The sequence below is a fragment of the Hypanus sabinus genome, chromosome 9 (assembly GCF_030144855.1).
Source record: "Hypanus sabinus isolate sHypSab1 chromosome 9, sHypSab1.hap1, whole genome shotgun sequence".
NCBI lineage: Eukaryota > Metazoa > Chordata > Chondrichthyes > Myliobatiformes > Dasyatidae > Hypanus > Hypanus sabinus.
Window position 1 is genome coordinate 128,812,797 of NC_082714.1, and position 14,147 is coordinate 128,826,943.

At 37.8% G+C, this 14,147-nt stretch overlaps 1 protein-coding gene across 1 annotated transcript in view; it reads right to left on the reverse strand.

Moving 5' to 3' along the window:
* Positions 1 to 537: 537 nt before the first annotated feature.
* The window catches only part of arfrp1 (ADP-ribosylation factor related protein 1), a 32,429-nt gene continuing 18,819 nt past the window's right edge, over positions 538 to 14,147 (reverse strand). Inside the window, exons 5-8 of the mRNA XM_059980552.1 lie at positions 7,336 to 7,417; positions 5,814 to 5,884; positions 4,751 to 4,851; positions 538 to 2,083 (exon numbers count right to left, since the gene is read on the reverse strand). Of these exons, the coding sequence (XP_059836535.1) occupies positions 1,996 to 2,083; positions 4,751 to 4,851; positions 5,814 to 5,884; positions 7,336 to 7,417 (342 nt within the window). The 3' untranslated portion in view covers positions 538 to 1,995. The remainder of the gene's footprint in view (positions 2,084 to 4,750; positions 4,852 to 5,813; positions 5,885 to 7,335; positions 7,418 to 14,147) is intronic.

Sequence of the window (14,147 nt, forward strand, 5' to 3'; positions counted from 1 at the left end):
TAATGACAACAACAATATTTTCAAATCAAGGTGTTGTGTGACTTCAGGGATAGGGGGACGGAGGGGAAACTTGCAAATGGCTCTGCTCTCATTTGGCTGTTTCTCTTGTCCTTGGTGGTCATCACAGGTATAGGACATGAAGAGCTGGCTGAGTGATTGGGATACATTGTACATTCTGCCATCACTCAACTAGAAGCAATTCATATTTATCGGTAGAAGGATTCTTGAAAACTGGAGTTTAATTTGGCATCATAGTTGGCACAGACATTTGTCTGTTATGTTTGCCAAAAGGTAGCAAGTCACAGACACAAGTAAATTACCCTCTCTTTAAATCTACTAAATCAACGCCAAATTTCAGAGCCACAGGATCTAATCAACTAAATTACTTCCTCTGCTGAAATGCAGAAATAAAAGTAAAAATGCTTGGTGACAATTCTGTAATACAAAAACACATGCACACAGAATCTACATAACTCTTATCAGTTAAGTGCACAAGCAATAGGGCAGAGAATAATGCTTACACTAGATTGACAGATATTTAAAACAGGGCACATCTTTATTTGTTAAATACAAAATGAAATTAATTACATTATAGATCATTTGAATTTGAAGCTATTACAAAAGCAAGAATAATTGACACCCAATTTCAGTATTCAACTACAATGTGAGATTATTTTGATAACACAACTGAAAATGTATATAGTTACTATTAAAATCTCAGAATTAATGTTGTTTGAAATTTTACCCTCAATACTAGTCTGAATCCAAAATGAAAGCAAAGTGCTCTTTTGCAAAGGCTGGCTACAAATGTTAGAGTTGTAACAATATTTAATCAAAGGATAGTGTTAGCTCCAAAGCTTCAAATGAAGATGTCAGCAAAGAAAGATAAAAGTGCACATTGCATTTCTGGCTTCATACCAGTTCAGAGGTTCCCAACCCGGAATAATGTGCTACTCAGGGAAATAAAGCTTTCCAGGCTTTTCATCAACTTCTCAGTTTAAATATCCTTACTGCCCTGTTGCAATCTCATCTCACGTACCCTGCACCAGTTAATAACATTTCCAATCCAATTCCTTTTCTGGAAAACAGTCTTGTCATGGGTTAAACATACAGCTTTATTTCTGAATGGAAATATGCAAGCTTCAAAACTAAATTGTATCAAATTACATCACAACATTGCACATAGTAACTCAAAATATCAAGCACTAACCATTGTCCGCCCCTTTATCACCCTTATTTGCCACTCCCCTATTGAACTGCTGTTTGTATCTAGCTTGATGACTTTTATTCTTGATTAACCCTCAGTATAACTGTAGAAGTCCAGTTATATCCACATCCCATATTGATCTGCATGCTTCAGGAAGGGATTGCTGCATAGGAGCTGGCTGTCTAAATCTTGAGCAAGGGTGCTGGAATTAGTTTGGTACTCCAGCTATGATTAGCCAACTAATCAAATAACATTAAGAAGGAAAATCTTGCTGCAGAAACTCTGTGGGTCAGGCAGCAGCTATGAAGGGAAATGGACAGTTGACATTTTGGGTCAATTGTCAATTCCCCTTCAGAGAATTCCTCCAGTAGTTTGTTTTTGCTTCAGATTCTACCACCTGAAGTCTCGTGTGTTTCCAAAGAAAGTATCAAACCTGGATCTTTTCTACCTTCAATCTTCCATCACTCATTAAACTCAGCTTTCAGAAAGCTTTCTCTTGCACTTAAGGTTAAAAAAAAGTGGGCAAGAGGGAGGGAAAGATTCTCATCATAATGGTCCCAGCTACTATGATGCAATTGGGTTTGTTCCCCTGGGTACAAAACAATGCAGTGTACAGAAGATAAAGACTGCCACAAAATTAAAGGAGTAGGTAAAATGAAAAATAAATTTAAAAAAAATACTGGAGTCAATACAATCCAATTCTTTTCATGTTGGTGTTGCTTGTAAAAGTTGGAGATCCACAAAACCAACTGACAGTCCATTTTGCATTTCTAAGCAAAGAAGAGTCTTTATGTGATATCCTTTTGCCTTGGTGGCCTGTGAATATTCCTAATGACACATTTGACCATCCATTCAATACCTTCATTTACACCTTGCCTAGTAGAAAGAGAAAAAAAAATGGTTCAGTCTAACAAAATCTGTAAAATAGTGAAAGAACAATATAGTCAGTTATGAAAATCAGTTAGTCAGATTGAGGCTTTTTGTGTGCCATCATTCTTTTTTTGCTAAACTAGCATCAAATTGAAGGCCTGAAGAAAGGTTCTGACAACAATCTTCAAAAACAATTTTCTTCTTTCTAGAAAATTAACTTAATTTGAATGAATGCCCTTCCACACAATTAATTTACATCCAATTAAATCACGCCTACATTGTTTCCAATTCAAACAGGTCCTTTCAGGAGTCAAGGATGAGGAATGAGAAACTATGACAAATGCATCAGACAGTTGTTTCGGTATTATTGTGCTGATTCAAACTGATTCAAATTTCTTTTCAATCTTTTCTGGAACACTGCAAAAAGTAGCCTGATAGAGCAATCAGTCAAAAGTCATGGAGAAATACAGCACAGAAACAGAGCCTTCAGCCTATGGTCTTCATGGGCCCATTTTCACACCAATTATACTGTCTGCATTCTTATTAACTCCCCCTCCCAGTTTCTGCCACCCATCCACACATAAAGCCCATGTTCACACTTACCGATTAGCCTATCAACCTATCTATTTTGGGATGTGGGTAGAAACCCTGTGATCACAGGAAGAACATACAATCACCACACTCCACTAGTACCGCTGGTTGTGCCAATGTGCCATTGGGATCAAAAATAATCTTTTTGTGCTTCAATTGAGATTTAATATTCATGAATATATCAAAAAAGTCCAAAGATAATTTAGCACTTTCCCAAGTTTTCACCTGGGTCTCAATACCTAGGTCAAACACAAATGACCAAACCCAGGACAAAATCAATGGATCCCTGCCCCCTTTATTTCCCAAATGACATACACTACATGCTCCATAACATAATAAACAATTAATTCACATGGCAGAACAACTCCATTTACTATGTCCAATCACTTGATAAATTAATCCTAAATCTTGCCTACACTACTGAATCCGGACCTCTTTACATATAAATTATTCTAAAAATTCCCTGCTGTTAGCTTATATTGGCTTGAAATTCTATTCTCTCATATTAGGCCTGCAATATATAGGAAAGTATTGTACTGAATTAACATTTTCCTCTACTGCTAGTAACTACAGTACTGTGCAAAAACTAGATTTTTATTTATAGGGTTTCAGATGGTATAGCCGCCATAGAGCCCTGATAACACCACCGTCAAGGGTGTCCGGGATTAACTGCAAAGAGCAATCGAGATAGCTAATGTCTGCAGAAGAACTGTAGCAAGTTCTCCAACATTCTTGGAATAAACAACCAATTTCCTTAAAACTGCCCAACAGACTTGATGCAGTTTTAAAGGCAAAGGGTAGACACAATATATATTAATTTTATTTAGGTTTTTTTTAAACTGTTTATTGCTCTTACTGTAATTTTTTTGATATTTAGAAAATATTCAACTTATTATTTTTGAAGGCATATTAGCTTTTACATGTTTGTTTTACATGTGCCTGAGACTTTTGCACAACAATGGATATTAACTAAGACTGGAACCATTTGGCAAAGCTCTTACAAACAATCATGTTGATGTAGTGTAGAGCAATCTGGATAATAACTATCTTGGTGTTGTGAATGGTCCTTTATTTATCAAAGCTAATTACACCCAACAAGATATAGGCAACCTTGCACAATAAAGAAAATTTTGAAGTGTCTTCAAAGACCTAGAAGTCCAATTAGCAGAAACTGTAATTAATTGAAACTGGTTGAGCAAATCTGGGCAAAAAAAAAAATCAAATAACGTGCATAAATTAGTTCAAATGGATGCATAATCTTCAATACATACCAAAAATACTGTGCTTAACACCTGAATGGTTGGCCAATTGTGCGAGTTGCACTGTGAAACTCAGTGACACCTAGTGGAAACACCTTGCCAATGAACATTGGGTTTACAAATCCTCTTATCCTCAGACAATTCAATACAAATCATAAGATACCTCTATCATTAATTTCTCCAACCTTTATCTGTTTTTGTAGATTTAATTCAACTTATTTTCTAGACATTGTTTTAAGATATATCTGTTGAAATCCAATGTAATGTGGTAGCATCTACAATAGTTCTGTGAATTCAAGTTACTTAGAAGCAGCCTCAATCTAAAATCTGACCCTCTCCACTACTACACTTTATTCCCCATATCCCAACACAACATACTTTTCTCATACACTTTGGGTAAAAAAAAAACAAATAAATTTCTTATTCTGACCTATTATATACTGAATTGCCCCATTTGGCCTTAGTTGAACTGGTTCAACAGTGAAATATTGAGAGTTAAATTCAATATGACAAAGCTGTCCATAGTCTTCTTGGGAAACTAAGTATAAATAAACAGTATGTCGGCCACCTTCTGTTTCTTTTAAATACTCAGACTACAGATCATCAAGTTTACTTCCAATAATCAATTCCTCAGTGCTACATGATACTACAGATTGTATGTTAGTCTCTTTATATTATATCCATACCTTAACAGTCTTCTTTCACCTCCCATCAACCAGCTAACCAACATGAGCATTATCCATCTCAAATAAATCAACATTTATCAGATGGTGAGTGTAAGTACTGATGCCCCCAATCTCATTTACTATGAACCAGTACTTACCCAGTAAGTGCTGAACATGGTTGCACCAAGCAGTCTCTCTTCCCTATTTTTGGAGCACAATCACTAAAAGCTGTTTTTATGTCTCCAACTGAGAGGCAGGTCTATCAAATCATGGGAAAGACCAAAGCATTAATTGTAATCTAAATGATCTAAAACTGCAAAAATACAGGGCAAAAAGAATCTAGACCATAACAACGTCAATTGCATACTGACATAATAGAGGTTTTAATTGTACTGAATTCCAGATTTTACTATTCCACCCCCTCACTCCAAGGAATAATTACATTAATTCAGAAAGATGACAAACAGGTTAATTTGTTCAGGTTAATTTGGTTCAGGTTAATTTGGTTCAGCTCATGATGTGAGTGAGCTGTTTCGTCACACAAGAGCACTAATGCCAATCTCTGATGCATTTTCAGTTGGCTTACTGGAAACAGAGTTAGGGAGCAATTCGTTAAATTCAAATGCAAATATCCTATGCAGCATATTGAAATTGATGAGTGAATACACAACATAGTTTGTTTACTTCCCTTCACCTCAAGTAGCTTTACTACCTGATGTTTGTACAGACCACAAGTCCATTGGTTTGGTTTCAACCGTGGCTAATCAACAGTCACACTTTTGTGCACCAGTCAGACTCTGAGGGTAGAGGATGGGGAAGCTGAGCAAATAAAACTACAGCTGTGCTCCTATTTCTTACCCAAAATGCAGAAACAAATCTGGATGATACCATCTTTTACAGAGCTCAGACTTGAAACAGGGCTACTTGGGTGAGCTATCAGAATTATGAACATTCTTCGCAACAAAAGCAAGCAATTTTGAGGGGGAAGAACTTGAAATACAAACAACATTGTTTTACATAACTATCTTCTACAAATAAGGCCATGGCATGAAAGGATAATGGATTTGTAATTCCCATATGTCGTAAGAGAATAATTCCCCTTACTCATAATCCAAGAGCCTTCTCAGCTTTAAGTGTTAAGACAAACATTGTCACTTCAAAAATTACATTGCTATAACTAACAAAAGAAAATGGGACTAATTATGGCAACAAGAAAAATACCTCAATGTCTTGTTTGTTGGCCAATACCAACAATGGAACTCCTTCAAGTACTTCACTTGTGATCATTTTCTCTATGGAATATGAAAATGTGAAAATTCTCAAACACATTAATGGCATCTAGAGAAGTGGAATTTAACAGAAACTTCAGCACATTCCCAGGATCTCAAGTAATACCAATAAAACCATTTCCAAACAAAAGGAGAAGTAATGACATGCATGCAACCAGTAACCCACAAATGCAAAGGATTGACATGTAATCCCATCACTTTTGGGATCTGGACTTGAATTCATTTTACAATGACTGGTGAAAAATGCACCTTAACCAGAATAGTTTGTATTCCCTGCATGGTTTAAAACCTGCCCATTTATACGATTGCTGACACTGAAAACTATTCTGAGCCAGAATGAACATGATAGGATAAGATCCCCTATTAAGTCATGTTCAGTAACCTTATTGCAGTGAGTAACAGGTCTATTTGATGCATAGCATACAACAAATGTCTATTCATGAAATTTAAGAGACTTCCCTTTTTTTGATTTTCGGGAATACATGTCACAAGTACAGTCCCCTCTGCTCTTTAAAATGTGCTGTTTTAAGTATAATGACAGTTTGTTGGCATATGACTATTTCACAAATCACATATAGATCCAGCAGACTAAAGGCCCATTTCATTATGTTGATGTATATTGTTGATATACAGTGCGTCAATCTCTCTATTGGAATAATCGATGCATTTGGTAGAAATACTACAAAATATTCTAAAAGGTATCAAGATAAAGGCAGAATACAAGATATAAACCAACATCTATTCAGGCATTTTCAGTAACATTGCTACAAATAAATTTATTTTCCTTGCCTCTAATACCCCAAATTATCCAAGTCTAGAAGCAGCGCAGACAGAATGTGGTCAAAATTTTGAACAAAACTTTAAATAACACTTGCATAATGGTACAGATTAACAATAGTAAACATAGCACGACGTCCCATCAAACGTATCAACTGAAATATTGGCAGATAACAAGGCAAACAACTGACATTGGCAGATGTCAAAATTATTTCTGGGTATCTGATAATTATAATAATTCTGAAATATTTTTAAGGATTATCAAAATAATTAATAAAATTAAGCTAAACAGAAGTTAATGAAAACCATCTTTGCACTAATTTTGTTCCTTTGTATCTGCTCCTTCCCATTAAATAATGAAAATTTTTATAATGAACTTGAGCATCTATGACATGGGATTTTCCTTGGCAAATTCCCCAAGATAAACATCTAAAAAATGCCCATAAACCTCATACAACATAACTCCAACAGCCAGCTAGTGGCTAGCAACTACAGTATTTAATTCACATGCAATTGTAGGAATGTAGATCTTGTTGATACTTGCATGGGGAACTGTTGGGTTAGTGCTTGTGGGAATCTGAGACCACTTTTCAAAATTCACATTATACACGTTAGAAGAAGTTTTTATAAGATGTTAGCTTGCAATGCAGCGATATATTTCATTGTCTTGTACATACCAAAAGCTATCTTTGATTCAGACAATCGCTCTTCATCGGTTGAATCAATTACGTATATTACACCATGGGATTCTGCATAATACTGAGAGAAAAAAAAAACAAGTAGGTGATTGTATTTCAGAGTTTGCTGACAGAATACAGATTTAACTGGCTTTGTAGGTACTGTATTAAATTTTCTTGGGCATTGCTCAACATGATGCATTATACAGTGGCATGTTTGGGTACCCTGGTCAAAATTTCTGTTACGCTGAATAGCTAAGCTAGTGAAAGATGACCTCATTTCCAAAAGACATAGAGTAAAAGATGATACATATCTTTAATATTTTAAGCAAGATTACTTTTTTATTTCCATCTTTTACAATTTCAAAGAACAGAAAAGGAAAAGGGCCTGAAGCAAAAGTTTGGGCACCCTGCATGGTCAGTGCTTAGTAACACCCCCTTTGGTAAGTATCACAGCTTGTAAATGCTTTCTGTAGCCAGCTAAGAATCTTCCACTTCTTGTTTGGGGGCTTCTAGTTCTGTGAGATTCTTGGGCCATCTTGCATGCACTGCTCTTTTGAGGTCTATCCACAAATTTTTGATGATGTTTAGGTTGGGGGACTGTGAGGGCCGCGGCAAAACCTTCAGCTTGCGCATCTTCAGGTAGTCCATTGTGGATTTTGAGGTGTGTTTAGGATCATTATCCTGTTGTAGAAGCCATCCTCTTTTCATCTTCAGCTTTCTTACAGACGGTGTGATGTTTGCTTCCAGAATATGCTGGTATTTAATTGAATTCATTCTTCCCTCTACCAGTGAAACGTTCCCCATGCCACTGGCTGCAACACAAGCCCAAAGCATGATCGATCCACCCCCGTGCTTAACAGTTGGAGAGGTGTTCATTTCATAAAATTCTGCACCCTTTTTTCTCCAAACATACCTTTGCTCATTGCAGCCAAAAAGTTCTATTTTAACTTCATCAGTCCACAGGACTTGTTTCCAAAATGCATCAGGCTTGTTTAGATGTTCCTTTGCAAACTTCTAACGCTGAATTTTGTGGTGAGGACAGAGGAAAGGTTTTCTTCTGATGACTCTTCCATGAAGGTCATATTTGAGCAGATGTCGCTGCACCGTAGAACAGTGCACCACCACTCCAGAGTCTACTAAATCTTCCTGAAGGTCTCTTCCAGTCAAACAGTGGTTTTGATTTGCCTTTCTAACAATCCCACGAGAAGTTCTCTTGGAAAATTTTCTTGGTCTTCCAGACCTCAACTTGACCTTCACTGTTCCTGTTAACTGCCGTTTATAATTACATTACGAACTGAGGACACAGCTACGTGAAAACGCTTTGCTATTTTCTTACAGCCTTCTGCTTTGTGGGGATCATTTATTTTAAATTTTCAGAGTGCTAGACAGCTGCATAGTGGAGCCTATGGCTGCTGATTGCTGGGACAAGGTTTGAGGAGTCAGGGTATTTATAAAGCTTTGAAATTTGCATGATGACTGTGAACAAACCATAGCTCTAACAAGCTAATTAAGGTCTGAGACCTTGGTAAAAGTTATCTGAAAGCTCAAATGGGGTGCCCAAACTTTTGCATGGTGCTCCTTTCCTTTCTTTCACTCTAAAATCGTACAAAACAAAAATAATACACTAATCTTGCTTAAAATGTTGAAAAGAATGTTTCATCTTTAACTTTATGACTTTTGGAGATCATTTCATCTTCTACTCACTTAACTATTCACAGTAACAGAAATTTTGACCAGGGGTGCCCAAACTTTTGCATGCCACTGTATAGTTAATGTATTGCCAAAACTACTGCCTTACAATATTTGTAAAAATCAACTTGTTTAGAGTATTTTAGAATACGTCAGCCTTACATTCAACAGCCACGTTTGCAAGGGGATGCCAAGACAAACAGGAAGAAACATTTCATCACTAAGATTACTTTTAACTACCCTCATTATTTTATAAACTAAATATTTAATTTAGCAGTAGGATATCTTTCATGTCATCTTCACCAAGCTCCAAACCAGACACGTTTATACATGGAGAGTACGTGTGCAAGAGAAAGTGGATTATATCATCAAGTAAAGTTAGGACGGTAAACTTGTGCAAGAGAGCAGGAAGAGATATGAAGGCAAAGACAATTAAGAGGAAGATTGCTTGCAGCACTGATAAAAGTGCAATATCGATGTCCTACATAGTGGGTCAACAGTGTATGAGGGTCTTCAGTATTGTAGTAGATTGTGTTGGATGGAAAAGTACAACTGGCTTAGAGGTGAAATTTCTTAAAACAGTAACAATGATTATTATAATAGTTAGAGGCAAATACTAGTGATAGAAGATTGTGAGCTTTAAGAATGCTCCTTCCCTCCTAACTGCCTTTGGTCCTTTTATATTTTGATCCCAAAACTACAAAAACATAAGTGGTGTATTTTGGTCAAAGTGAAGGATTTTTGCTTTTTAAAAATAAAGATTTCTCTGTGAACCAGTTTAATTCTGTAAAAACTGTAGAGGATTTATCTTTATTTAAGTTAACAAATTTCACGACACATGCTGGTGATAATAAACCTGACTCTGATACTATTTCTATGCGCAATTCTATATTAAATTCATTTATTAATCACTATTACATCTTTGACATTGAAATGCCCAGAGCACGATCAAATGGATGTGTCCACATAATGTACAAATGCACACAAGGTCACAGTGACTTCTTCTGTTCAAAATATGTAATTGCTTCAAACTGACAGAGTTATCTGCATTATATGAACAAATCTGCTGCAAATTGAAAACTAAATGACATAAACCAAGTCCCAGTTTTTACCAAATTGCTCCAAGATGGAATGTAACCTGTGACCTCCCCCCCCCCACCATTGCTTATGAAAACTGTTCTGGGTTGGACTTGGTACAAGATCTATACAGTTTTAGCAACTCCATTAACTTCAGTGGAGTGGAATAATTTCAAACAGAGACTAGCAAATTTCAAAGTTTATGTTTATTTAATTATTTTTATTTCTTTTAAATGATTATTTTTTTTGTTTACTAATGACAATTAACCTTTTGTACCTTTTCAATGTCTCACCATCATACACATCCCGTTTTGGTAAACTGGGAGTGTGGCTTATATTTTTATTTCTTAAATTGAGATGCAGCACGTAATAGGCCCTTCGAACCACGCCACCCAACAATTGCCCATTTTAAATCGGGGCCTGACCGTGGGACAATTAACCTTCAGGTTCTGGTATCTCCTCCCTTATGGTAGTAATGAGAAGAGTACATGTCCCAGATGGTGAAGGTTCTTCATGATGAATGCCACCTTCTTGAGGCGCTATCTCTTGAAAGTGTCTGATGGTGGACAGGCGTGTTCTCATGATGGAGCTGACTGAGCCTTCAAGCTTCTTTTGATCCTCTGTATTGAGCCTCTATACCAGATGGTGATGGAACCAGCTGCAATGCTCTCCATGGCACATCTGCAGAAACTGGCTAGCCTTTAGTAGCATACCAAGTATAGCTACTAGCGTGTCTTCTTCATGATTGCATCAATACGTTGAGCACAGGATTGATCCTCCGAGATGTTGCCATGTTAAAGCAGCTCATCCTTTCCATTGCTGATCTCTCAATGAAGACTGCTGTGTGTACCCCAAATTCCCTTTACTGAAGTTCACAGTCAATTCTTTGGCCTTTTTGATGTTGAGGTGTGGGAGTGCAAGTTTGTTGCTGCAACACCATTTAACCAGCCAATCCGCCTCGCACCTAAAAACTACCTATTTCGCCATCTGAAATTCAACAGTGGTGTCATTAGCAAATCTGTAGATAGCATTTTGAGATGTGCCTAGCCATACAGTTTAATGAGTGTAAAGAGAGTAGAGCAGGGAACTGGCATACATCCGTGACATATAGCTGTGCTGATTATATCAGCAATGATATGTTATTACTGATCTGCACTGACTGTGGTCCCACAAAGAGGACACCAAGGATCCCGTTGCACAATAAGGTAAAGAGGCCCAGGTTTTGAAGCTTGCTGATTAGCACAGAGGGTATTGAACACCGAGTTGTGATAAATAAGGAACAGCATGGCATGGTTTTTGCTGTTGTCTGAGTGATAAAAGGCCAAGTGGAGAGTGAGTGAGATTGCGCGCGCTGTAGTCTTGTGGCGGTAGTCAACCTGCAGGGTGTCCAGGTCCTTGTTCAAGCAGGAGTTAATTCTAGCCATGACCAACCTCCTAAAGCACAGTGCTACTAGACAACGTCACTGAGGCAGCTCACCCTGCTCTACTTATGATATTGAGGCAATTTGGCCCATTGAGTTCATACCAGTCCCCTAGCATAGCAATCCCATTCCTCCTCTTATTTCTCTGTGATCCATCAATTTATGCTCTTTCACATCCATTAATTCTATGTTGATTCTTTTGTCACTCATCTATATCTGGGGTTATATACAGTAACCAATAAACCAGCTATGTTGTTTTACTGCTCTAGCTACGTGATGTGGGAGGGAAATCATAAGGTCCAAGGGGAATGTGCAAATCGCGTTGCCTCTGCCCTGACATGCTGCCATTACTTTATGAATGCACGTACCTCTCTGCAGCAACACTTGATCCCCTTGCTTCTGATTTTAAAATGTTCAATACAAGTAGCAGATGGGGGATCTGCTGGCTGTCGGGGTCAAGTCCCATATTGCAGTGACTCGAGACCCATATAGTCAAACAAAAGAAATATTGATTGCAGAAGTCTGAAACCACCATGTTCTTCAAGAGGAGCTGTTTCCCTTCAACTTTCTATTCTTGAACCAACCTGCATGGCCCCATTTATTCCCACAGTAGTGATTTTTCACATTCATACGGTTCCCAAAAGAGAACCTATATGTACCACATCTGCAGCCAACACTTTCCAGATTTCAACCACAAGCCTGTAACTTATTTTATACTGTCTCACACTTTGTCCTCTCTACCATTGGGTATTGAATGTCATCTTATCTTGCCCAGACTCCTCATTTATACTTCAATCAGGTGAACCTTCAACTTTCTGTTTCAGTCCCTCCCTTGTAACAGGTTCCTGAGATAAGGGACGACATTCTTGAAAAGTCTTTCTGAATCCTTTGTTTTGCCTCAACGTCCTTCCTGTAATGAGACAGCCAATACTGAACATGATACTCCAACTGAGGCCTACTTATAAAGGCTAGGGGTGACTACCCTATCTTTTATACTCAATGACTCTCTTGATAAAGCACAGAACTGTGTTTCCCTTATTCACCACTTCTCAACCTTAAGTGTCTTTTTCCAATCACTTCTGCGCCAAGGTCTCGCTCCTCTAGCACCTGTTTTGAGTAAAATTTATGTTGTCTCTCCTCATTCTTTCTACTGAAATGCAACAGCCACAACAGCCCAGGTTATCAGTTTAAACCCTGCTGTAATTTATCACTATCCTCTTTGAAATTCACAATTCTATTTTGTGCCATCCATACATTTCAAATTAGTAGCTTAGGTTTTGCTAATAGAGAAAAAACAAGATTAACACTGAATCCAGGGGAACTCCATTCTGAGAAACAACTATTCACTATGACACTGTACCCTGTTACTTTGAATTCATACTGTCAATGTCTCTTTTATGCCACACTTCAAATTTGCTTACAAACCTATTGTGTAGCACCCTATCAAAAACCTTCAGGGAGTCCACAGACATGACATCAATCATCACCAACCTCAGAAACATCTACCAAGTTGACTAAACACTATTTGCCCCTAACTGGCCCCCTTAGTTAATCCATCTTCCTCCAGGTGACCATCATGCATCAATGACTCAAAATGCCCATCAACTCCCCCTGACTGAACAGTGGTGTGGCGCAGGGGTGTGTACTGAGCCCACCTCTCTACTCTCTCTTCACCCGTGACTGCACTCCTGATCATGCTACAAACTCAATCTTTCAAACACACTCAGCGATTCGGAAACGGCTTCCACCCCTCTGCCACCTGATTCCTAAATGGGCATTGAACCCTTGGACACTACCTCACTTTTTTAAAATAGACAGTATTTCTGTTTTATTGCACATTTTTAATCTGTTCAATATACATATACTGTAATTGCTTTACTTATTTATTTTTTTTTCTTTTCTGTATCATGCATGGAATTGATCTGCTGCTGTTAACAAATTTCATGTCACATGCCAGTGATAATAAACCTGATTCTGAATAAATTTTAGATGACCCTACTGGGATTGATCTAATCACAATGAATCTGCACATTGGAGGTGCTGAAGCTGACTGGTGCAGGAACCACAACCTATCAATCAGCATCAAAACGACAAAGGAAATCATCATTGACTTCAGGAAGGCAACAGGTCCTGAACAAGCCCCACTATTCATAAGTGGTGAGGTAGTGGAAAGGGTCTCCATGATTCGAGTTTTTGGGGATGAATGTCACCAAGGGTATCTCTTGGTCCATCAACATAACCTCAATAGTAGGGAAGGCACAAAAGAGACTAAACCACCTGATGTGCTTAAAGAGAGCTAATCAGCCCAAACAATTGGTGGCCAACTTCTATTGATGTGCAATAGAGAGCATACTGAGATATAGAATGACTATGTGGTACTCTAGCTGCTGCAAGACAGAACACAGCACTCCAACCGGTGATCAGGACAGCTCAGTGAGTCATCGAGACAACTAGTGGACCTGGAGACAATCTACAACTCTTGATGCCTACAGCACACTCGTAACATTATTAAAGACCTATCCCATCGTGGACACAGTCTGTTCAATTTACTACCATCTGGTAAGAGATATAAAAACATCTGAGCCAAGGCAGTAAGACTGAAAAACAGCTTCTTCCCAAGGG